The following is a 26,844-nucleotide window of genomic DNA, read 5'->3' as shown; positions in this document are numbered from 1 at the left end:
ATTCCTATTGACAGATACCTGGCAATGAATAAATAAATAAATAACTACCCACATAAATAAATTAATAAAGCAGAACTTTCCCCAGTTAGAAGCACTGCTTCTGAAATAATTCAACCAACTTCAAGACTGCATCCCCCTAGGTCTATCAGAACTGATAAAAACACTCATACATTTATGACAATTTCATTCATATCTAATAACAAAGGAAAGTTTTCTGTTGCATCCTTCATATATGGTGGGAGCTCAGTAACTCTGTATAGCAGTGCTCATCATGAAGTATCCCAAAGTACATCCACAGGGTGCACAGGGAATTCACATGCCCGTCATTATTAAGTAGCTGTCATTAGGGTGGAATGCAATAGTCACTGTGCATGAAATACTGGGAATTTTTAAAACTGAAAAAATCTACCATGCATTTCTAGGAGGGGAAATTCAACCAGAGAATGATCTCTGGAGTTTCCCTCTATTCCAGCTTGCCTTGCCACATCTACCTGTGATGCACAGAGACTGCAGTCTTTCAGAAATGTTTTCCTGTTTCCTGAAGTGGCTGAGCCTCAAGAACGCTTATCAGGAGCTGTGCACTGACCGCTAGTCGATACACATCACTTCCAGTCACAGAGCTCTACACAAGCTTCAAATCTCTTCCCTTATTACTCTCACTGACAGCAATGACTTCTCTGAGCAGTACCTATCAAAGCACCTGCACCTCTGCCTCTACCTCTTAGTTCTGTTTATCCCGCTGTGCATAGGCCATCAGACAAGGAGAGATACCACCAGGCTGGCTTTCAACTGGCCATTTGTACCGTTATCTTGACAGCTGCCTGGAAACCAGCTGACTTTCCCCTGTCTTCCTGATGCAGGGCTGCAGGAACGAGCACTTAGGCAAAGATCAGGCTGCCTCCATGTCCTGCCCACACCAAGGGCGGCTGGTGTGCATGTGCTGGCAACTGATCTACACACAGGCTATAGCACCAGTGTGTCCTGGACATGTTGTACTCCTTGCACAAACAGGCCAGTTTTCACCTCTGTAATAGCTGTGACTCATCCTGGCTTTCTCAGAGCTGTTTCTCCGGTGCAATAAATGTTTTCACGCACAGCAATCATTTCCTGATGTGCCAGGCTCTTTCAATCAGATAAGGCACAATCTGCCCACAAAGGCCCCAAAGATGAGAATTTAAAGGAAATTTGTGCCTTGCTACCCCTGGCCACTAAATGCCTACAAAACTTTAGATGATCTGGAGCCTCTCTGCATCTTTTTCCCCCGGGGCCGTCCCTCTACCAGAGATTCCTTTAGCTGTAATTATCCCTGGACTGAGCCTCACTTAAAAAATCCTTCCACAAAAAAGATGGGGGAAGGCATGTGTCATGGCAAATACTCTGTGTGGTATTTCATAGGGCTCTGCCTTATGGGCTGGAGACAGAGAAGAAATTTAGCAAGACAATCGCAGCGAACATTTTGTCTCCAAGAGATCGTTATAGCTTTAGAGACATTTAGCATCTCAGAGACATCTGCTAAACCAAAAACGGGTAACAGCACCAGAATCAAGCTTTTCTCAATAGCAGGGGTGAACTTAAAGTGCAATTATTATGCTAGTCTGTTCCAGGCTGTGCAACTTTATTTTTAATTATTATTTGCCTTCAAAAGAGCACTTTGAAGTGCTTCTGATTTAACAGCCCTGATGCGATAGGCAAGGGACAAATTCACAGTGAAAGCCTGTCCCTGCCTAGTAATAGATTTCAAAGCTGTTAAGTACATTTTGTGGAAGTGCCTCTATTTCATGTCAAATATGATGACCTATCCTTCTGTATGCTTATATTTTTATTCTGCCGGTGTATGTTCCCTTCTAGTCATAGAACTGGGTGGAAAAATGTGGGTCATTATAAGGCAAGAATCAAACTGTGAATGTGATTCTCTCCTACTTCTCAAACACTTTGGCACGTCGAAAATTCATAAGCCTCTTCCTTTCCTCTTTTCTCATCCTGCACACAACAAATAATGTAGCTTTTATATTAAACCAGAGTGTTATACTTCTCTCTTTTATGTTGGTGCATTTGCTAAACTGACAGCTGTGACACCCCTTGAAATGAGTTTATAGCCATTTGCTTACTTTGAAGGTATTCTAGAAGACTTCCATATCTCATCAGCTCTGTAATAATATAAATTGGGTCCTCCAGAGTACAAACAGCATAAAGCTGTATAAGCTTTGGATGTCTCAAGTTCTTCATTATTTGTGCTTCCCTCAGAAAGTCCTTTGGATCCATTGAACCTGAAACAACAGCATATAACAAAACATAAGCTGAGGTTATTAAAGGCCTTCCTACCAGCCTGGCAGTCTTAAGGGAATAACTGAGATTGTTTTCTGTCTTTCAAAGTACATTAGCATCTCAAATCTTCACAGTTCCCACAGAAAACAGACAGTGCAGCTGAAATAAACAGTTAATGAGTGAAACATGCCGGTTGCGCAGGGACAGAGAACATATGTGTTCCAGCCACCAGAAATATAGAGGCTAACATTAACCTCCCCCAGGCCTCCCCCAGGCAGAAAAAAAAGTGAGGCTAGAGTGTTAACTGATATAATTTAAGCAAACAATTATGTTACAACTGGTTAACGAAATGGCCAGAAACTGAGCTAAGAGCACCCAGGTAATGAACATAAAATCTCTGACAGAAAAAGAGTGCTGCAATATGAATTTGTTGCACTATTTTTTTCTGCTTCAGCAATCAAAGCCTGAAAGCACTGAAATCACTTTAGCATACAAGGAGTGGATGTGTGCATTTGATATACATAAATACAAATAACTATTTATAATGCTCACATAATATACAAATATATATATACACACACAATCTTATAGTGATTTGGAACAGGCTTATTAGAAATGCCAATGTGTTCACAGGTGTAACTAATTTTACACTCCCATTTTACACTTCTTTAAATGCAGAAGTATTTTAACAGCTAATGAGCCCAACTTTTTAAGTGTTATATAAGGTCCTAGTATCTCTAATTTTATTCATATACACAGTGAGTCAGTGTATAAACTATGGCAAAGAAATTATACAGAACTGGCACAGGGAGGTAAAATCAGTGGCAAAGTTAGGATTAAAGTTCATATGTCCTGAATAGGAGACTGATTAGGTAAAAAAAAAAAAACAAACCAAAACAACAAACATGCACAAACAAGCACAAAAAGCTCTCCCTAAGGATGATCCATTGGTGATCTGATACTCTCCAATCTTTGAGGAAGATGGCAAATACATCTACTACACAATACTTGTTCCAAACGTAAAATTGTCATAGAATCACAATATAGCAGGGTTTTGAAGACACCTCTGCAGATCAAGTTGTACAGGATTGTGTCCAGGCAAGTCTTGAATATCTCAGAGAAGGAGACTTCACAGCCTTTCTGGGCAGCCTGTGCCAGTGCTCTGTCACCCTCACAGTGCAGAAGTTTGTTCTCATGTTCAGACAGAACTTCCTGTGTTCCAGTCTGTGCCCATTGCCCCTTGTCCAGTCACTGGGAACCACTGAGAAGAGTCTGGCCCCATCCTCTAGACCTCCACCCTTTAGATATTTGCAAGCATTGATCAGATCCCTTCTCAGTCTTCTCTTCTCCAGGCTAAAAAGACCCAGCTCTCTCAGCCTTTCCTCATACAAGAGATGCTCCAGTCCCCTCATCATCTTTGTAGCCCTCCACTCCACTGGAGCCACTCTCTCCAGTCATACCCTGTCTTTCTCGAACTGGGGAGCCCAGAGCTGGACACAGAACTCCAGATGTGGCCTCATCAGGGCAAAGGGGAGGGACAGGATAACCCCCCTCAACATGCTGGCCACGCTCTTCTTAATGCACCCCAGGGTCCCATTGTCCTTCTTGGCCACGAGGCCACACTGCTGACTCATGGAGAGCTTCTTGTCCACCAGGACTCCCAGGCCCTTCTCTGCAGAGCTGCTTCCCAGCAGGTCACCCCCTAACCTGTACTGGTGCCTGGGGTTATTCATCCCTAGGTGCAGGACCCTACACTTGCTTTTGTTGAACGTCCAACTACTATCCAACTACTCAAATGTTTCCTTCCTCTCAAATTTAAATAGTTTAATTAAAGCAAGGTTACAGTGATTTGGGGAAAAATAATATACCCAAGTCTAGTCTGTCCTATGCCATGTTTAAAAACAAAGTCTTTTCTTAGCACAAGCATACTGAGTCATTTGATAAGCCAAGGCTGCAAGAGTAAGAGTCTTTGTTTTATGGTTTTTTAACATTAGGTAACTGACAAGGTTAATTTTTGAGTTTGGCTCTGTTCCAAACATGGATGTTTAATTGAAGTGAAATGCTGAGAGGATGCTAAATGGCTCAGCATTAAAATTCCACCAGAAAATCTGTTGTACATAACAAACTGGCAAATCAGCCTGGGCCACCTTCACCCAACACCTCTCTTGCATGTCACCTCCTGAAAAATGACCCAACCTATTTCCCAAAACACAGCAATGATTAAATCAGTGCAAGAAGAAGGACTCAAAATGCTTCTGATATAGACTTTAGGAAAAAAAACCAGGCACTTGACACTGTAACTTGGGAAAGCAAAGATTATTGCAAGGGACAGGTATTCCTCTCTCTGGTGTCCTCATGCTTTCCTTGGCAATCCCACAGGGACCAATTTGACAGTATTTTATAGGATGACTTTAGGAGCTATGGTGAAAGGCAATGGATTTCTATGCCATCAATAAATGGATAGCAGCCAATAATACATTTCCTCAACAGGTACCAGTTATACCCATTTCCTTTTGTAACTGTCAGAGGAAAGTGGGGGCCTGCATGAAAAGTAAATGACTCACACTTGGTCTGGATAAAGCAGTGATTATGACAGCCAGGTGGAAAACCCAAGTACCCATAATGCTAATGCTGTGCCCTTTTCCTGTTTAGAGCAGCACAGTCTTTACAGCTTTATTTGAACTTTCCACTAATCCTAAATTGAAAATATAAAATAATAAAATAGGAAGAAGAAAAAAAGCTAGAGTTATCTTTGGAGGGCTGGGACTCACTTTGACACATATTATATTGTGGTCCATTTGCCTATTCTTTTTAAGATACACACATTTATTGTGGAAATCATCCAAAACTCTACAAAGAAGCTGCCTGACATGAGGTATTCTGGCTGTAAAGGTAAATGCATAAGCATGACTAGTGATGTAGCATTGGTGCCAAAACTTGACATGTTGATCCTAAAAAGGATAAAGTATTTGCTAACTTAGGATCTACCAATCTCTTGCCCTCTATGGATCATTATACAGGATTTCTTCACACCATAGAAAATGACAGTCTGATTTGTTCCCATCATCAAAGTCTGCCTACAAGGAATCTCTCAGTTTAATCATGCTATAAACTTCTTCCAACAAAGTGTAACCTAGGAACATGTTTTTCACATACAACTCCCAATAAATTGATCAGGTGGGAAGTATTCCATTAGCTGAATAGCAGCAAATCCTTCTTTATGTTGCAAATGTAATTAATATTAATGACAAAAATAACAAACCAGTAAGAAAGATCAACAAGTAATTCCTGTGTATTTTAAAAAGCATAGGTAACCTTCAGTTTTACTTAGCTTATATCTTAAAACAGCATAACTAGCATATAGTAACCAAAATCTCCCAGAGCCCTGCAGCTCTTATACTGTAGTTAATAAGTGGATAATTTGATTTGCTTTTTGAATGAAAATTGGTTTGGTAATTGTCAAAGTCCTTCTTAAGAACAAAGTGTTGGAATACATTTCTATGATGTGCTGCTGTGCCAGAAATCACCTCTGTTTTAAGCCTTCTTAAAGCAGGTATATCAGTGCTGATAACTTTATGAAAAAAATTGGTCCAGAGTGGAAGAAGCTTCACATTGTAAGATAAACACTCATAATTTGGACATTGAATTACAGAGAAAGGTCAGGTTATTTTATGTAGTTTCCTCTGGCTTAAATGTAAGTGGCCCTTAAATATTTGATAAGCCCCTCCAGAGACCCTTTATTTGCAACTTGCAATAAACCTTCTCAAATGACTTCAAAGTAACCTTGTACTTCAGAGCAACCTTGTCTTCTGAGTAAGTTTGTAAAAAATGAACTTACTTAGAGAGTACATTGAGCAGATATCATGATCTAAATAAGTGTACGTGTAATACCATTAAAATGTACAAGTTCTTGGTAACACAATAGACTGAGTGTAAACTTCACATTAACAGGAGAATGAGATAGGTACCTGAAAATCCATATGCAGTTTTCTGACCACACACTATTGTTAGTGTAAGGCTATGCACTGAACTAAATAGAACAAAATAATTTCTTTGTTCAGGGAAATTCAGAGACTTTCTTAAGCGTAAAGCTTAAGACACACTGAAGAACTGAAAATATTAAAGCCCCCACTGACAGTACCACCCCAGAGACTATTTTGAGAAAGCCTCCTTAAAAAAAAAGGGAAAAAAAAGCCAAATAAACAACAAAAAAAATCCAAACAAAAAAAAACCTTCAAAACCCACAAAGCAAACCCAAACATCATGCTTGAGCAGATTCCATGCAAGGAGAGAAGGTTTGGAGATGTTTTACAATATGATAATGATAAATGCATCTGTCAACTTGAAGAGGCATAAGGAACCTTCTCTGATAGGATTAATTGGTGATGATAGATGTCTGCTTTACGTGCTGACAGTTGGAGGAGCAAGCTAGCCCAGACAATAGGTTCTAGAGAATCCATCACACTCAGGACAAAGTGCAAATCCCTGCTGCAATGATTTCCACTTAAATAGAAAAAACAATGTCTCAGTGAAGAAATAAAACCAGAAATTTGAAGTGACATGTTCAGGGACCTATAGCAAGACCGTGCTGTGCAGAGCCAAAAAGAGAAATAACAATTGCTGGCTTCTAGACCATTATTCTATCTGCTGATTCCTACACCTTTTTGATGACTGTGGATGAAGAACTCATAAATCAGAGATGTTCCTTAAAGGAAAGACGTTTTGTGTTTTGTTTTTTTTTTAATTCACACATCCATTACTATGTTTTTGGCTGGTAAAATGTCACAGATTTCTCCAAAACAGAGTCAAACACCAGTGAACGAGTGAGAAAATTATCTGAATGAAAGCCTTACATTGTTAGTGCTTTTTGTTTGTACTCACAGCGATCAATGGATTGTTTCTTCAAGTTCTGCAGCTTCTAGCCAAGGAGCCATACATTTTAATCACTGTGGCCTAGAAATACTAACATGCTTCCAGCTTTTAAAGCCTAGCTGGACTGTCTTCAGCACACTATTGAAACATATAAGCAAGTCAGTGCCAGAAGCTCGAAGAAGGCTGCCACTGGTTCATGCAATGAACCAGCACAGGGTGGATGGTTCATGATTGTACACCTGTAAATTCCCTGTGGAAAATTGGGTCCTTCTAGTGCAGTGGACACAGTAACAAACCCACCTTGCTCAGTTTTTTCACTTGGTGTCTAAAGGAACTGTTGTGTACTCAGTCGTACACATAGAAAGGTAGGAACTTATGTTTACTTTGATATTAGGGTTGTTGCATAAGATAAGGGGGTTTATAGACAACTGAAAATGTCTTCATGGGATTCTTCAGACAACTGAAAATGTCTTCATGGAATTCTTCTCTGAAGGAATATTATTTATAACGTAAACACTCATTTGGGATGGCATATAGGGGGAGTATTAAAACAAGACTGCGTGATCAGAGGGCAAGTAGAGATGGAAGTCCATCACAGACACCCTGGGGAGCACCAAACAGATGAAGCAGAGGAGTAGGAACCCTTCAACCTCTCTGCAGCACACAAAAAAAAATATTAAAAAAAGAAAGTGAAAGAGCTGCTGCACAGCTTCTACTTTGGAGATGGCAGGGAGCACAGTAAGAATAATTTTATAGAAGATTAAGGAAGAGGGAAACTCAAATCTTTGGGCATTTATGATTATTGCACAGGGGATGTCAGAGCCACCATGGTTGATATGCTGTTTTACCAATACCAGGGTCTCCTCTTCCACACGACTCTCCCCAAGATGTTTGTAGGATGAGCAATAAGAAAGTGAACTAAACTTGCCAGAAATAATTATTCAGGCACCTAGATCTCAGCTAGTTGTCCAGACGTTACAATCAAGGGAAAGAACCATGCTTTAATAGCATGTTATTCTCTCATCGTAATGCACATTTCTAATTTATAGTACGAATTATCTAACATGTAAGTGCTTGTTTCTTCCCACTAATTATTAAAAAAGCCTAATACATCTAGGATGATAGATGCCTAAAAATAGGGAAAAAATGTAGCTAGTATGCTACACATCAATATTTCTGAAGGAAGCACTTGTGAAATTTCCAGTGTGTGTGCAATATTTGAAAAGCTGGCTCTTACTCCAACTTGGAATGGAAACAGATTTCTGAATATCCTAATTATTCACAAGTCAGGAATCACACATTTTTATCAAGTGATAACTGGCTCTGGGAAAAGTCCATCACTGCCGCCTCACCAGAATTCTGGGGGTTTCATTTTTCCTGCAGGTTGGAAGACCTGCACCTACCAAAATGCAATGATTTTAAGCTTTTTAGCAGTGATTGCTAGAAATTAGTGCAAGTCCTGAAAGATTTTTGAGAAATGAGCACCATATAACAAGAAACTATATTTACCCTTTCTAAAAACAGTTGAAAATTGGTTTAGCTTGTTCTGTATATATATCCAGACTGGGTGAAAAAATAATGCATGAGTAGACTTCTATTTTATTACAAGAAGACATAAAAAGAGTTAAAGAGAAGACATCAGGTAAATCCAGATCAGAAATTAGGCACACATTCTTCCAGGCATAGTGATTTACTACTGATCCAAACTGTCAAAGACAGCAGCAGCAACTTCTCTCTGGGCTTCCATTTCAGGACTGTAAGACTTCTAGCTATTATCTGGTCAAGAACAATGCATGTTTTGATTAAATATAAATACTCTATCTCAGCAGAGATGTGAAATGCAATGGCATATAACAGCAAAATACTCATACTGTACATGACCTAGGGCAGATGTACAAGGCAAAATAATGCTCAGTGGAAAAACTCAAACTAGGAGAAATCCCTTCTGGCCTCCAGACATACTGACTCTTTTATGTTGTTTGCTATGTGATTACCTTACTTGGTTAATCTGCTCCTGCTTGGAAATGAGAGCATGGTTCTAAATCACAGTTTCTTTGGTGATAAAGACATTTAACAGAACCCTCTCTATCTCAATCCCCTATATTTGCCAGATCACTCACAGTTTATCACATCCCTCTGGTGTTCTGATGACTTTCTTTTCCTGTGCGTCTATACTGTAAAGTAGCTTAGGAAAAGGGCTTTGCTTTAAAATATGCCCTCCTTCCCCCAAAGTAAAGACAAGAGATTTATATCTTTAATCCAAGCAACAGGAGAGGGTTACTTCACAGAGAGTCACACTTGAAGTCTGAAATACTGCCTATGCGAATATCGGAAGTTTCACTCATCAATGTATCACATAATCATAGAATCATAGAACCATAGAATGGCATGGGTTGGAAGGGACCCCAAGGATCATAGAGCTCCAACCCCCCTGCCACAGGCAGGGACACCAACCTCAGGCCTGGAGCTACACAAGGTTGCTCAGGGCCTCATCCAACCTGGCCTTGAACACTTCCAGGGACGGGGCATCCACCACCTCTCTGGGTAGCCTGTTCCAGCACCTCACCACTCTTTCTGTAAAAAACTTCCCCCTAATATCTAATCTAAACCTTCCTTCCTTTAGTTTTAAACCGTTCCCCCTTGTCCTGCCATTGTCTATCCTTTTAAAAAGTTGAATCCCCTCCTGCTTATAAGCTCCCTTCAGGTACTGGAAGGCTGCAATGGGGTCCCCCCGCAGCCTTCTCTTCTCCAGGCTGAACAAGCCCAGCTCCCTCAGCTTCTCTTCATAGAGGAGGTGCTCCAGCCCTCTAATCATCTTTGTGGCCTCCTCTGAACCATCTCCAACAGTTCCACATCTTTCTTGTATTGGGGGCCCCAGCTCTGGACACAGGACTCCAGATGGGGCCTCACGAGGGCAGAGTAGAGAGGGACAATCACCTCCCTGTCCCTGCTGGCCACCCCTCTTCTAATGGAGCCCAGGATACCATTGGCCTTGCAAGCTGCACGAGCACACTGCTGGCTCATGTTAAGTTTCTCATCCACCAGAATCCCCAAGTCCTTCTCAGCAGGGCTGCTCTCAAGAAGCTCTTCTCCCAGTCTGTATCTATGTCTGGGATTCTTCAGGCCCAAGTGCAACACCTGACACTTGGCAGTGTTGAACTGGGGGTTTTCTTTAATTATTGAAATGTTATTCCTCTTGATGAGAACAAGCATAGAAAACCAATGAACTAATTTCAATAAGGCATACCAAGTTGTAAGAGACGTTGGTAGAAGAGGGTAATTCGCTAGGGAAGTATACACAAGGTTAAATACTTCCATTTGAGACTGTTTGAACTGCATTTCTAGAATGAGATAGTTCACAAAGCCCAGTCATAACAGATTCAGTATTACCTATATAATTTATCAAGATGGCTTTGAGAATCAAAGTCTTCACTCTGAGTCACACTAAGTCCAATACATCACTTCCTTATCACAGATAAGATCACAAACTCTCTGCTATCCAAGTTTCGCATCCAGGTGGGGCTTGTATCTGCCCTAACTCAACATAACCCACTGCGAAATCAATGACACTACTGCTGTTGACCTTGACAGGAGGCATGCTACAGTGAAAATAAGAGATATGGAAAAATTATTTATTAACCAAGCCCTTTTTCCCAGAAAAACTATGCCACTGCAAAAGTATCACAGTTCCAGGGGCTTCTTCTTCTATACTGTGCTAGTAATAACAAGTTTGAAGTTAATATTATGTGTATTCCAGTGTAAAATTCAATTTTTACCTATAGAAGTTTATATGATGATTCCTTATTGTTTTATGGTATTTTGTAAGTTCATTCTTAGGACACCCTCTTATAGAAAAAACTAAGTTATTTTCCTGCTTATGTCTATCTAGAATGATTGAGTTCTCTGTGTGCTTTACCAGCAAGACATTAAAAGGATAATGAAAAGTAGTCAAAGAACAGATCTTCACAGATCAGTTTGGCCTTAAACACATTAAAATCTGTTTCAGATATAAAATTAACTGACTCTTTTCTTCAAGTAGAGTATTAGAAGGAGTTATTCAGCTCATAAGTGGGGGGGGGGGGGCGGGGAGGAAGGCAAATTGCAGCTAGAACTTTACACTGGTGTTCTGTTTATTTCTGTGTAGCCTTGTCAGTTTTAACTGAATCCACTATTAAAATAAAAGTTTACGTCACAGAAAATTGATCACAGAATCACAGAATCACAAGGTTGGAAGAGACCTTTGAAGATCATCGAGTCCAACCACTCCCATCCTATGCTAAACCATATCCCTAAGTACATCATCTACCCTTTTTTTGAACACACCCAGGGAAGGTGACTCAACCCCCTCCCTGGGCCCTGACAACTCTCTCAGTAACAATTTTTTTTCTAATATCCAATCTAACCCTGCCCTGGCACAGCTTCATGCCATTTCCCCTTGTCCTGTCTCTTGTCACCTGGCTGAAGAGACCATTGCCCACCTCTCTTCAGCCTCCCTTCAGGTAGTTGTAGGTGGTGATAAGGTTTCCCCTCAGCCTCCTCTTCTCCAGCCTAAACATCCCCAGCTCCCTCAACCGTTCCTTATAGGATTTGCCCTCCAGCCCCTTCCCCAGCCTGGTTGCCCTTCTCTGCACTTGCTCAAGGACCTCAATGTCCTTTTTATGGTGGGGAGCCCAGAACTGCACACAGTACTCAAGGTGTGGCCTCACCAATGCTGAGTACAGGGGCACAATTACCTCCCTAGACCTACTGGCCACACTGTTTTTGGTACAAGCCAGGATGCCATTGGCCTTCTTGGCTGCCCGGGCACCCTGCTGGCTCATATTCAGCCTGCAGTCAACCAACACCCCCAGGTCCTTCTCTTCCTGACAATATGTACCATCCCCGTTACACAGGAAGAAAAGCTGAATTAAGAGTTTTGAAATGAGTTATTAAGAGAAGTGGATGAAACATGATTAAGATAGCTTCCCATTTTTGCATATGCAATATGAAATAAATGTCAGATCCATTTTCCCACTAAAGAAAATAAGTAGAAATGCATGCACTGCCATTTGTTCAAAGTCTAATTATTTTGTTTGATGAGAAACAAATCTTTTCCTAGAGTGCTAATTACCACATATTTTCTTAAAGAGGAAAGAAAAGACAATTTCAAAACCAAAATTTAATGTCACAGAAATTTTAAGATAGTAGTCTTGTTCTTCATTTCAGCTTCATTAGTCTCCTTCTTTAAAGACTGTTTAAGAGATTTCATACTTTAGGAAGAACCCATCAGTCTTCTGATATAAAACATGCTTCTCCGTTAAATCACTAAAGGAAAGTAAACTCAGGTGGAAATATGAGGTTCTTGTTGTATGGGAAAGAAATCCATGATGCTGGCCTGTTTAAACAATGGTCTAGCATATCAGAAAGGTGAAGCAAATCCCTCTTTTACACATCTAGACTTGTTCTTTCTTTTAGCATCATACTTGGAAAAAAATATGGTTATGACCTCAAAACAGCCCAGTAAAGGTCCCCTGAAAACAGTGGGACAACTAATGCCTCTGAGCTGAGAATCTGGTTGAGCTCTTTAACATCAAGAAGAGATGATTGAAGAGGACTTTAGTACTACTTTTCTAGTATGTACAAGGCCACTGTAAAGAGGAAGAGGGTAATAGATACTCATTAGTCATGGTGTATAAGGCAAGAGATAACAGGCTTGTACTTCAGAATGAAAGACTTGGGTCAGACACAAGAAGGAAAAGTCTGGTTTCAGACTAGTGATTTCAGAAGTCAATAAAAAAAAGCACATGGATCCCCATCACAAAAGATACAGGCTTAGTGGATGCTGTCTTAGGGAAGTGAAACGAACAAAGAGATTTCAAGATGTTTTCTGTGTCTACTGGGTCACTAGGGAGATGATGCATTAGTTCATTGAAAATTATGATGTCTTTCACATGAATTATAGAAGGCCTTTAGTCTGAGCAGTTTTCTAATTTTAATTAAGCAGAGAAGAAAAGGTTCTTATTTGCTTTCCATTTGCAAGTCTCAAAACACAAATATCCTGATACAAAATAGCCCTACAGCACATATTTAAATTCTTCCCTGTCCTGGAGACCATTCAAGCAAGGCTCAAGTATCTTCAGTTGTTGTTCTGAATCAAAGATCTAAATCTGTTCTGTTTCCTGAAACATGATCATTATGCCCAACACAGGTATTTTCAATTAATGACAAGTTATTATATTGTTCTCTCTTTAAAGAGCATGTATATCACCCAGGATACCTTTCTTACCTATGTGATTCTTGCCATCTGCTGGCAGATATTTTATGTTGCCAATTTAAAACGCACAAATTCCTTGAAGTTAAGGAAAAATATTTCAGAAAACTATTAAAAGCTGTATTAGTAACAAGCCTATATTATATGCAAATATTGGGTATCAATGTTGTGTGTCAAACCTTTGAGAAATTTGCTCAATCACTCTTAAGATTAAAGTACTTCTTAAATGCTAACTTAACATACCACATATTCTATGTTACTACAGAAATCATCATAAAATAGCGTATAATTGCTAGAAGAAACTCCACTGATGATAAACCAGTAGAGGAAATGTAGTCATTCAGTTCCATACAAGCAACATCGTACAAAAGAGATGGCCTTGCTGGGGTTGCCTTTTCATTGTAATATAGGTGTTGAATAAGCATGAGTTCAGTTCATACGGAAACAGAAATACCAAAGAATATCTGGACCTTGAGCTTTACTAACCTTCATGTTTAAGTGCAGGGATTTTAAGAATGGTTGCATATATCCATATGAATAGGTTCTCTTTTTTTCAGTTGCATTTAAAAACTGAAGGAGCACGCTTGCTAACATTTCACATTACTGACATTTAAGAGGAACTCACATACCTGGTTTTAATGTTTTGATTGCCACAGGGGTGGTATTATTCCACCGTCCTTCCCATACCTCACCAAACTGACCAGATCCTAATTTTTTCACCAATTTCAGAGATCGTCGGTCTATCTCCCACTGATCAACAGTTTTATAGGACAAATCAAAAGTAGGAGGAATTTGTAACTGGCAAAAGAAAATAAATAATACAGTAATTGAGACTCTGAATATTTTTTCAACAGCATATGCACGTCTCTGTTAACTATGTCATGTAAAGTCACAACTGATATAAATAATGTTTCCTGAGAGCACACACATGTGATAAGGTAAGCTGAGAACATAAAATACAGCCCACAAACTGTGTACTTTTTGTTAGAAATAAGAAATATTCTAAAGAAAACATTCTGCCATTAAAATTAAAAATTAGAAATCATCCCTACAGCACGTTTTATGAACAATGACATATTGCTTGCCTGAACCTTGTGGTTTTGTCTCAGTAATTACTTATGGACAGCTAGAGTTATGAAGTTGGAGATTTCATCTCCATATACATTTATAAAAAGATATTCATAAATTATGATTTGGCATATTTTCTCCTCCAGCCACACAATGATTTGTTCAAAATGGCATGGTGTTTCATTATTAACATGTCAGCTCCAAGAATGAAACAGCAGCACTACTCAGAATTCCCTGAAAATAAGCAGATCATCACCGTTTTGAAGCAGAGATGGGGTAAACACCTTCTAACTGGTATCTGATGGGTTAGCTTACAAAAAGCATTTTGCACAGTGTAGCATCCACCCTTACCTTTATGCATGGCTTTCCGAGCACCACGCAGAGGCCATCGCTGTTCTTACTGTAATAATCAACCATCTCGTTCAGAGTTTTAAAAGTTTTCCTTCTGGTTAAGAAAAATCCTCCTTCATCCAGCCTTCTGATCCTGTAGTGCTTCACAGACACACCATCAAAAACTAGGAAGATTTAAACATAATAAGTTTCCAGGAATTATAGCAGCGATAAAATATAGCTTATGGCCAAACCTCATAATGTCCCTAAATGCATCTGTGAGGACCTTAAAATAAACTATTTTCATTTCTAATATGACAACAATTAAAAAAAATCTCTTTCAAAACAAAGCCCACTGTTTAGATAGCTTAACATAGATAGTTTACTGGTCTTCAAAGATTCAGGTTTAGAATTCCTTGCTTGCACCATAAGGACTGAGACAAAAATACATAAATAAATCTTCTGTGAGGCAGCTCATATTTTCCATCTTCTAGGACACCAAAACCAGCCAGGAGCATCTTATTCACAGTAACAATTTAATCAGTTTTTAATATTTCATTTATCAGCACTAACATTCAAAATAGCATCTGCTGGGCTGGCAGGCATTTCAGAGCAAACAGATATACTCTCCACATGGCCATGATTCTCTGAAAAGTGCTCACATCTTCTATGGAGTTTATTGAGTTTTTTGTGTGTTTGGAATATGTAAAATTCAGGCTAATAATGCTCTGAATAGCTGATTACTCCCTTTCCAATGAAATATGTTTTATATTAATCTGTTCTTTCCTAATCAACAATATATATTTTATTTTATGTATGTAATCTATATACATCTATATACAATTTACAAATGAATAATTAAATAAGCATACAGGGGGTGAACATTCAAAGATCTTTTTACTGGTGGGGGTGCATAATCAAAAAAGTTTTGATCCTGCTGGCTTAGAGATCTCCTTTATAAAGGAGTATCAGCTGCAGCAATGAGAGGCTGAGCATCAGCAGAGAGAGCAGTTCTGAAGAGGTGGAAAGTGATGTGTTGTCTCATGTGGGATGTTATGTAGCATGACACTCCATGATGGAGACCTCTCTGTCAGTTTTCAGAGTGCAATGGAGAGCTTACATTAGATACTGAAGCGTGCCTTGAGCTCCTATTAGAGTCATATCCCATCCTGCATTTAACAGAACAACACAGTGCTTTTCCATGATGAGTGTGGAGAGAGCTCTCAAGGAGAGGTGGATGCTCCAGTCGTTATCCTGTTCCTCATCCTCCAACATTACATCTTTCCAGAATAGGTGGCTCCTTCTACACCCACCACTTTTGGGCACTACCAACACCATCCCCTTCTCAGCACCCTCACACAAGATGAAAGTCAAAAGTGAGGCCTAGGGGAAAGGCCAAAAGGCCTTTTGCTGTTTAGCTTTCAAGAGGCAAAATTCCAGCACTAGTGGCTACTCTTAGTTAAATAATTCAGTGGAAATAATTTTTAATCCTAGAAGCAGACTCAGTCTAACCAATTTGTTACATCTCTCCCCTGGAGATATTGTGATAGGTCCTCGATACTGTGTGGATTTTGGCAATCACTTTGGTTGTACTAACAGAACACACAGCAGCTTATTCTATGGAAAAAAGGTTATAGAAAAATATGGATTGCGAACCGTTAGCAAAGCTGATAGAAAGCACAATTTCTTTCACTATTTAAGTGATTAAGTTAAAAAGAAAAACCTGCCCTGCTTTAAGTACTGCCACGGTCATTTTCCCTGTGTACCGTGCGATTGTGGTCCCAGGCCACCAGAGGGCAAACAGGAGCTGTTCAAAATACTGGGAGGTTTTGTACCTACCACAGGTAATATTTTGGAGAGACCTTATGTAGCAACTTACGACTCTGCACGAGGACCATAAATAGGACTATTTGTAAATATAACTCCATAGAATAAAGATAATTTCATCATGCTATTCAAATGCCATTTCCTTTTAATTAACACCTCATAATTAATATATTTTAATTATAAAATGCAGCAATATTTTTGTGAAGTATCATTTGGAAATAGCGCTGAAGCAAAATGAAGGGAAGAGTAATTCAAGAACAACAGACTGGAAACGTAATGGCTTTTCCAGAGCTCACAGTTAAGTGCATCTGGCCAAATGAATTGCTATTTATGATTAATAAATGGCCCACAGGATGACTTTGTTAATCCTGTCTCAGTTGTATATCACAAGTGATAGTAGTTTCGCTACCTGCTTTATTTATGAGTAGCGTTATAATTATTACTTGTGAAGCAGCTAATGTTAATGCAAGAGTTGGTTTGAAGGATGTGCTATAATTTCTTAAATGAGTGTTGTATGAAGCCTTATGATTGACAGTATACAGGTCAGGCAGCGATGTGTGTGGAGAATCTGGAGACAATTTCTGCGCTGATACCTTCTTTTCTCGTGATAAACATCTGAGATTAATGCAGTATTTGACAGGGGGCTGTTTACTTGTATCTCAGGGCTGAGTCTTGCTGTACGACTCCTGCACCACACACTCACAGAGCTGCAGCATGGTATGGCTCCAGGACACAGAGCACATGTCACTCAAGGAAGAGCTATCCATAACTCCCTTGGTGCTTCCAGTCATCCCTACATCTATAACAGACTGTTTAACAGGACAGGGTCACTTCACATAGTTTGACAGCAACTAGGTTGGAAGACTGCAGTGGTTTTCTCCTTGACTTGCCCTTCACAAAAGAATCAGCACTCCCCATTGGATTTCGTCAGGGTTTCGCTTTAACAGAGTCATTCCTCTCTCACAGCTTTCCATCTTCATAAGGTTGGGCCATGCAGAAGTAGATTTTGCCAACACAAGGATGAGAATAAAACTATTCACTGCTCCTTTCCCGGGCCAGAAAAATTCCATTTTATAGTGGCATCAAGGGGGTCAACATCTACACCAAATGAATCACGGAGGCACTAAGGTACTGTTACCACCAGTGTCCCAGAATCTCTCCTGTCAGCAGCCCTCACCTAGCACTGCCAGCGGGAGACATGCTCAGTCTCCATGCCCAGGGTAGATGTGGGAGGAGGGTGGCTTATGACATCACCAGCACCAGCACAGAATGGGTGCAGGGGCTGCTCTGAAACTGTTCTCCTCCTACGGCCATGATTGTGCCACTCCTATCAGTCTGCTGCTTTAAACAACTACCTATTTTTCCTACGTTGAAATCCAATCTGGCCTAAAGGAAACCACATAATCTTTTTTAGGAGCAGGGGGGAAAAAATGGAAGAAAACACAAACCATTTACATTGTCATTTAATGCAATCAGTCTTTCAGATACCATTATTCAGTGATGGGGGAAGTAGAGAGCCTCCTGCTAACATTGGCAATGGCACTCAATTAAGCTGAGCACATCTAAATTATGGCTTTTAATTAAAAAGAGGCAATGTCTAAGATGGCACCAACATGTTTAAAATTTAATACATTTCACACCAGATGCTGGAGTCATCAACATAAAAATCTGTCGACAACATGTGCATTTTTAAAATGGGAAAACCTATTTTTAAAATGTCAAACACTTTAAAATGATAGCAACACATCTCAGTGGCCTATCTGGTTTGATGTGCTTTCCATTTAACTCTTCATAGCTCGGAAAAATGTTTCTGAACACAACTTTTTGCTTTTAATTTAAATAACCATTTTTCATCTAAATCTTACAAATTGTGAGTTTTCCCATCAAGGCAAGTTAGAAGTGAAAAGTGTCATTTTAATGAAAGAGTTTGATCCTTTTTCTGTTCTTTTCTTTTTTTCCTAAGGAGATCCATTTGACTCCCTCATTAACGTGAAATCTCTTGTAAATTGCCCATATGGGTATGAAATCAAGCATGAAAGTCATAAAATTAGTTTATGGGTTCTTGGGTAAAATTCTGTCTTCCTTTTCTATTTCTTTTCCTTTTTATCTTTATTACATTTAAATGTTAGGCTGGACAGAGATTTACAGTACTTTCTTAAAGACCTTAATTCTGAAAGCTGGATTGTCACTCTTTTAGTCACTATAATCTACTCTGGAGTGAAACCAAAGCATCAATAGAAGGCAGAGCAAACCAAACCAGCTCTACAGAGAATGGGAGTTTGGGGGTGTAGTCTTCCTTCACTGAAAAAATAAAAGCAAGGAAACTGAAATCAGAGATATATTCTGAAATCTCAGGCTGGGGCTTCTCCCATCAATGTATCAGCTACCATGGAGATAGTAGCCATCCAAGACCTCTTAAAAGAAATACTCCTGAATCACTATCCCTCAAGAAAACACTGCTTTCCTGCCTCAAGTTTGAGTGTCTCACAACTCCTCCAGATGGAACAAAGAGAGACAGAAAAACTGCCTTCTCCATAGCATCTGGAGGACTAAAAACCTTTCTTTCAATTAACTCTCCCCACAGCACAGCCCACTTCATCATTTGCTTTAGAACGCACTAGTTCTCCCAAAAGTAGACATAAGTAATGAGATTATGGACACACCAAGTCTGGACCATTATGTATACTAATAGGTTGGAAGCAAAAAACCTTGCACAATACAAACAGGCACTGTTCAGTCAAGCCTGTTCAGTAAGCAGCAAATAATATTTAGTTCTTCAGGATGAAGTAGCATGTCAACGCTAAACTACGTTCAAGTCTGGGAAGCTGCTAAAAGATCCAGCCACACTGGTAAATCATGTCATTTAATACTCTACAGGCTGGGCTGCTTCCAAGTTTATTCCCTTTCTTTGCCTAAAAGACCACAAATGTTTAATGAAACTGAGCTAATACATATATACCTGCATATATGCTCAGAGGACAACCCACGTTTGTGAATGGAGGGCTGTCTCCTGCAGCTGGAGCCTTGCCCCAATATATATCACATTCTTCAGCACCACTGTTCCCTTCCCTCATCAAACAAACCCACACTGAAGAAATCCACAGTGATGGTTTCATATCTTGCTCGCAGCAGCCATCACCAAATCTCCTGTTCCCAAATTAACTTACACAGAAACCTGAAAAATGTCTACCACAAGCTTTTATAATTGAATTAAACATAGTAAATCAGATTGAATATACTTTCTATCCATAATTTGCAAGGAAAAAATTGAACAGCAGCATCAAAGTATGATCTCATCCTACCACAAATGCTAACCTAATATTTATTTTCATTCTTTTGGGGTTTTATCTGTGGTACTTCATAGTTTAAATAAGGTACTACTGCCTTCCTGCTGGAGAAGTAGCCTGGATGCAGGGTAAAGAATTAAGATTTTGAATCTTTCTTAGAAGCCTACAGTTGGAGAATAATTAAAAGAAATTGCATTTCTATCCCTAGGTGCACAAGCACAAGATTTTTCACTGATTTTTAGTTAGGTGTCGTGTATTCAAGTGCCAGGATTAAGGAGAAGACACAGGTCCATCTGTCCTTCCCTGCATAACACTACGCTGTTATCAGTCCAGCCCACTCCTTGGACGAAATCAGTTCACTGATGAAGAACACTTTAAGGAAGCTGAAACATGTAAGACAGGGATGTTGGCATACAGAGGGAAAGCATTTTGAAAAGTCTGCAGCTATAATGTAATCTTTGGCTAAAAGGGTGTGTGCACACTGAAGGGATCAGTCACAGTTTGGGAGCAGTCTGATTCCTTGCTGATGTTAGTTTTGATATCAGCGCTCCTTGGCTAGAACAAACTTCCTTAGGGGCAAACTGAAGACTGTGGAGTGAATTCTCCCAGAACTGTAAATATCATATTTTTTTCATAAACTTCACCTGTATTTCACGCCAAGGGCAACATGTGTTTCTTTGTCTTGGCAACAAAACACAACCTCCCCCCCATTACCACAAGGTGTTGCAGATATATACCCTCACCTTATGTTTTGGAAAGAGAAACTAAGGGTGCATCAAAAGCCCATTAAGCTGCTTATTCTGTTTCTCTGTAATGCTCAGAAGGTGACTGGTGCATTAACATCCAGGCAAAACAGTAGACACTATGAAAAATCTGTTTATGCACAAGACACCTCTTTTTTACTGACATAGTTCTTCACATGACAATTTAGATTTATTCACAAACATTACTGGCATATGGAATTATAGAGACAGAGCACATTAGGAATTTTGGGTGTATAGCCCTGTTGTTTCAGGGTCAACATTATACTCCTGACTCAGACTTGTTTAACGGGTTTGGAAAACGTTCACAGAAAACAACCAATGACCAATCATGCTCATTATCTAAAACAGCAAATATCTATGACCTGAAAAATATGATATGTGTGAGGAGGTAACATTACTATCAAATAAGTTTCCTTATTTGAGAAGTCTTTTGGATTCAAATAAAGGACTTTAAATACATTTCAAAACCCATCGTCGTCATAAATCTAACTTTCAACTGGTGTTTACAACTAATTTTTCAATGAAATATTACAGATTCAAATGTACAGCTTTGAAGACCTTCCTATCATTTTGCCCCTGAAAACAAGCAAGTACAAACCTATTTGTGCTCTAGCAGTAATCTTATTTTCCTAAATAGCAGATATCTGACAACACGGTTTGATTTTTATTTTGTATACTAATCAGAACCATAAAGTACAATTGTAATGTATTTTGGGGCATTTTAATCATGAAAATAATTTCTATTTTAAGGCATCCAGAGCACTGGAAGTACTAAGGGTAAGAAATTTAATTGTGTTCTGAGCATATTGATAGACAAAGCATATAAATGTTATCAAAACCCAAAATTACTCTTGCCAAGTTTTCTTTATGTATCTTCTGGGAAATAAATATATTATGAAATAAATTTCATTTTCGTGCCCACAGTTTATCATGCTCAAAAATGAAAAAGTCCAGATCACCTGAGAAATATTTAAAAACATTCTTGAAGATGAAAAACTAGACTGTACCTGAAAGAGAGTATTCGCCTTTTAGACTTTCACTTTCTCGGATTAGGAAGGCTCCTGTTTTGTTTCCATCGCATGACAGTTGTCTCTCGGCATCTGCTCGTTTGATTGGGCCAAAAAACCATCTGAACAAATAAAAAACATTAATTTTACCAGTCAGTGAAACATACCAGGAAGACAATTTAGCTTTTATAAACATGCTGCATATTTACTAAAAGATAATCTGTGCCATGCTAATTAAATTCCAATAGCATGGGGAAAAACAGCCAACAAGAACTACACAACAAATTTATTGCTAGAAAATATTGCTTACACATTTGAGTGAAATCTGGATTTTATTGCTGATGGGAAGTCCTACTGATTTCAAGAGAACAAGAATTAAAAAGTTATAGACTGGCCCTGTCCCAGGAAAAAATCATGAATAAATTTTGCCAAGGTGGAAATTGATGCCAAGTCCACCGATGCCACTTGAATTATGCAGAGGTGCAGGTATGTGCTAACATCCTGACATCTTAAAAGTCAAAGGTTCCCAAAACTGCAGAAGGGCTCTCAAATTCCAAGAGATAAAACACCCTGCAGCCTTCCCCATTCCACTGCCACGTCGATATCTCATATGAGTTACGGGTAACTTTTCAGCTCTGCTGCTGTTAGACAAACAAAACCAGTATGACCCTCAAGTCACTGCAAACATCTCAACATCCCTGTTCCGTAACAGCCTACATCTATGTATTCCTTTGAAATACATATTTTTCCTCTCTCACTAAACTCTGTATTTTACAAGGGTTTGATCAAGGAACAGTTGCAGTTTCCTTCTCTGAAGGTACTTCTGCTGCTTTGTGCTGACTGTAAATTAAATGGAAAAAAAGGTTAGGATGTGTCAGCATTTTCAACTGGGGCAGCATTCAGCTTCCATCCAACAAACATACAAACCTCTTTCCAAGATTAGCCCCACCCCTTATTTGGAGTAAATGGTGATAAATACTTATCAGAATCATGCCATATACTCATAGGAGAACTCCTTTTAAATTAATCATAGGTAAACCTATTATGTAAACATTTCAGATAAGTCAGTGTATTGCATCACAAGTTGCCTATTCAGCTAACTACCTGATTTGTCAATTACAAGAGGAAAGTACAGAAGGAGTCATCAACAACCTACTTTAGTATCTGCAAGGCTTGTAATCACCACAAGGAATGGAAGATATAAATGAGAACACTGGGTGACACTTAGGCTGAGCAAGCATGAGGAATGAAAAATGGCTTTGTGTGAATAAAAATGAAATAAAAAGAGGGAAATACAGACAGGGATATGATAAGCTACGCTGAGTATGCTGTGTTAACAAAAGAAAATGAAATTCAGATATTCTGGCCTACATTCCTGTCCTCTGATTCCAAGACGATTTGGAGGCCTTGATACATATTTGGCAAGGAAAGGTATCTCATTGGAAATCTGGAAAGTGTTAATAACAATTTTAATTAATTAAACATGTTGATTAATTCAAGTAATTAATTAAACTAATTCATTAATTATCCTGTAGGAAACTAAGTAATCAATAACTGTTCAAATCCTTGACTGAGGTTCTCATCAAAGGAATGAGAGGACAGAGCACAGGTTCAACACTATTCAAGTCCCAAAGAAAAATTCATCTACCCTAAAAATTGAATTAGAACCTTTCTGAAATTTCTAAAAATAACAGTTTTGAGAATAACAAGTGAAAACTAATAAACTATATGATCTGAAGAGAATTGAACTGACGTTTTTCCATAAATGCATGTTCTTTAGGCACATGCATCTGTTCCTTTTACTTCAAAATACTTCAAATTATCTGTTTATTTTTCTTATGTTGGAAAAACTTCATTTAAATCAATATGAATTTACCATTGAAGATTATGTAGAGGGCATGTAACATGTAGATCTGTCTCCAGATGAAGTTAGCAGTTAAAAAGATCCTGACTTGCAAAATAAGATTATTAGAGCAACAGTATTTGAGAAGGTAAGTGTAACCAAAGCAATTATTATGGAGAGTGAAAAGTGGACACATATTATATATTACCTCATTTGCCTGACTTTGTATTATCTGATTAAAATGTTTCAAAAAGTATAATGAAAATTACTTTTAATGCTTTTGAAGATGGGATTCTTAGTTCAAAGTCATTGAGTTTGCAATAGCAATCATAGAGTACCAAAAGCAATACTGGTTGTGAAAAAAAAAAAAATAACCCTTTAACCTCAAAGCAAATAATTTAATTTATTATTCACTTTTTTAACAAAAGCACACTCAAATTTAAAGTACTATTTCCATTATAAATGGTAGTTTAAATTCCTTTTATAAAGTGTGAAGGGCTTATTTCAATTTCTAGTGATTGACCTTATGCTTTAAATGGCTTAATATTTTACTTGATTCAGAAGTGTGTATTTTAGAGGAAAAAATACTCTAAAGAGGGAATCAAAATACTTGCTCACTGTGAGATATTATGCTGTGGGATAGGAAGGTCAAACCGAAAACAGCACCCAATCTTCAGTAAATCAATTTGGTTTTTATAGCTCAAAGTTAGATGGAGGTTTTGAAACAGAACACTTGGAAAACCAGCACTAAAACGTCAAGCACCATCCACTGCCCAAGTTACCTAACTAGCACTTTCCCTGATATCAGCGTGCAATATTGGCACCAGCCAATCTTCAGGAGAAGGATGAATTAGCAGTTGATAAACACTTTCACTCTGAACTCCAGTTCACGGCCAGATTACTCCGGGTCACAGTTATCAACGCAGGATCAGCAGATTACCAGGTATGGAAGGGCTGAGGGAAGAGTGGCTGGAAAGCTGCCAAACAGAAATGGACCTGGGGATTTTGGTTGATATTCAGCTGAAAATGAGCCAGCAGTGTGCCCAGGTGGCCAACAGCAAGCTGGACTGTATCAGAAATAGTGTGGCCAGCAGGACTAGGGAAGTAGTACTGTATTCTGCACTGGTGAGACTGCACCTCATATAATTGTGTTCAGTTTTGGGTTCCTCACTACATTGAGAAAGACACTGAGGTGCTGGAGCATGTGCAAAGATGAGCAACGATCTGGTGAGGGGTCTGGAGAGCAACTCCTAGGAGAAATAGTTGAGGGAACTGGGGTGAAAAGGAGGCTGAGGGGACACCTTATCACTCTTTACAAGTACTTGACAGGAAGATGTAGTCAGGTGGGTGTTGGTCTCCCAAGTAACAAGTTGTGGCAGGGGAAGTTTAGATTGGATGTTAGGAAAAAGGTCTTTACCTAAAGGGTTACCAAGCATAGGAACATGCTGCCCAGGCAAGCTGTTGATAGATGTGTAGATGGGGTGCTTAGGGACATGATTTAGTGGTAACTTGGTAGTGTTAGGTTAACAGATGGACTCAATGACCTTAAAAAATCTTTCCCAACATAAATAATTATATAGATTATTTGTAGCAGCTTCCTCAGAATCTCTTGTTTCCACCATCATTCATAGATCTCAAAAACCCCTTCATTAACAATTTCAGGCTACTTCCAGGTCAATTCTGTTCAACATATATAGGACAACTTTGGAGACAGAAAAAATAACCCTCTTGTAGGTCCATAATAAAACCAGTCTTTCCTTGCTACAGATAATGCCCAATACTAGAGTACCAGTGAGGTTCATGGTGGTTATTCAGAGTGTAGTGACCCCTTCTGAACTGGTTATCAATTCCACTGGCAGGGTTTTGATCCATGTCAACAGCTGATGGACACATGTCATAACAGGCTTTGTCATGGGATGTTCCCTGACTGTGACAATATCATTGCTGAGACCAATACTTCTATCCTACAATCATTTTCTTCCATCAAAGAAATGATCCATCTTCATCAAAGTGGTTATTCTTGAAGAGCAATTTTTTTAACAGAGATCATCTCACCTATGCTCACCCCTGCCTCCCCATTCAGTCCAGCTTGAATCAAAATGGAGTCATGAGTTCAACACAAGTTGACAGTGCTACTTGGCTCATCACTGCCTTTGGTCAGAAGCCCTCTGTCCTCCACGTTACAATGCACTGCTGACGTCTTTCTGAATGTTAAAGCCCCATTTGCCTGTCTCTGCTTTGTGTCTCCTTGTGCTTTGCTACATAAAAATCTGCTAAAATATAAATAGCTTCTATAAATATACTTCTGCATTTTTTTTTTCTTATAGCAGGAAGATATGCCAGAGACCTTTTATCGGGAAGGTGGAAGATAGGGAAAGTAATATGGGCCAAAGGTATTGGGTGCTACATAGCTGCTGACAGAATCACTAAAGATAAGGAGGCAAAGTTTGGCAATACTGTACCACTGGCAAAGTTTACTGTGCCTGTCAAGGTGTCTAAAAGATAAAACTCTGGTGGAAAAACCAAAACCCCACAAATATCCCCATCCAAAACCCAAAACACATCAACTCCAAGCTCTAATGCAAGGTGTGTACTGATCTTTAACCAACAACCCTCCCCCTCACATCCCCCTGAGTCTTGGGGCAGATAACACTTAATGGGAGATATTTCTTTCTGTAGACATCATTTCTTGAGAAGAGCCTTGCAGTTTTATTCATACTGGAGCTCTAGGTTTTGTCATCCTCCTCACCCTAAGACTCATTCAAGCCCTAATGCTAACTGTAGGCCTGGTTTGAGCTTTAGATAAACCCAGGACTTTGTGGCATGAGGGCACCTCTCTTCTCTTTTCATAAGTGCTTACAACTAGGATTTACCCTCTCATGTTAGTGTAAGTTTCAAGACTGTGAAATCTCAGGCATAGGGAGGGTTTGTGGCAATTCCTGTAGTTCCCATTCAGAACTCTCCACTATGATAGGTTAGCTGGCAGTCTGGTAGATTAACTGGATTGTGTTAACTGTGTCTGTAGTGCTAGGCTATGAGGAGAATAAAAGATTTCCTAGGATAAGAAGAGCAAAGAATTACTGCAATTAGGGCAAAGGTCCTGGGTGATGACAAATAAAATACTTTCATACTGTACTTATTGAAAACAAATATATCCCAGTTTCTTCTGGAATGCAGAAAGGTTGTTAAAACAAATAAAGGAAATCTTTAACAGTTTATAAATCTTACATTGTAAAAACCTCAAAGTCTACATTCATAGAAAGCTGTAGCTGCAAAGTTGAGAACCCCAAACTTCAGAGATGACAATATTAGTATTGCTTTCATGGCATCC

General features: G+C 39.1%; 1 protein-coding gene across 1 annotated transcript in view; it reads right to left on the bottom strand.

The window, feature by feature from the left end:
* FRK (fyn related Src family tyrosine kinase) overlaps positions 1-26,844 on the bottom strand; it is a gene marked incomplete at both ends in the record, with an annotated part of 51,676 nt that overhangs the window by 9,373 nt on the left and 15,459 nt on the right. The window contains 4 exons of the mRNA XM_084262294.1: positions 2,109-2,267; positions 14,017-14,185; positions 14,807-14,970; positions 21,671-21,792. Of these exons, the coding sequence (XP_084118420.1) occupies positions 2,109-2,267; positions 14,017-14,185; positions 14,807-14,970; positions 21,671-21,792 (614 nt within the window). The remainder of the gene's footprint in view (positions 1-2,108; positions 2,268-14,016; positions 14,186-14,806; positions 14,971-21,670; positions 21,793-26,844) is intronic.

The sequence above is a fragment of the Gallinula chloropus genome, assembly GCF_964237585.1.
Source record: "Gallinula chloropus genome assembly, chromosome: 3".
In the NCBI taxonomy this organism is placed as follows: Eukaryota; Metazoa; Chordata; class Aves; order Gruiformes; family Rallidae; genus Gallinula; species Gallinula chloropus.
This window is presented reverse-complemented; position numbering and strand designations above follow the sequence as displayed.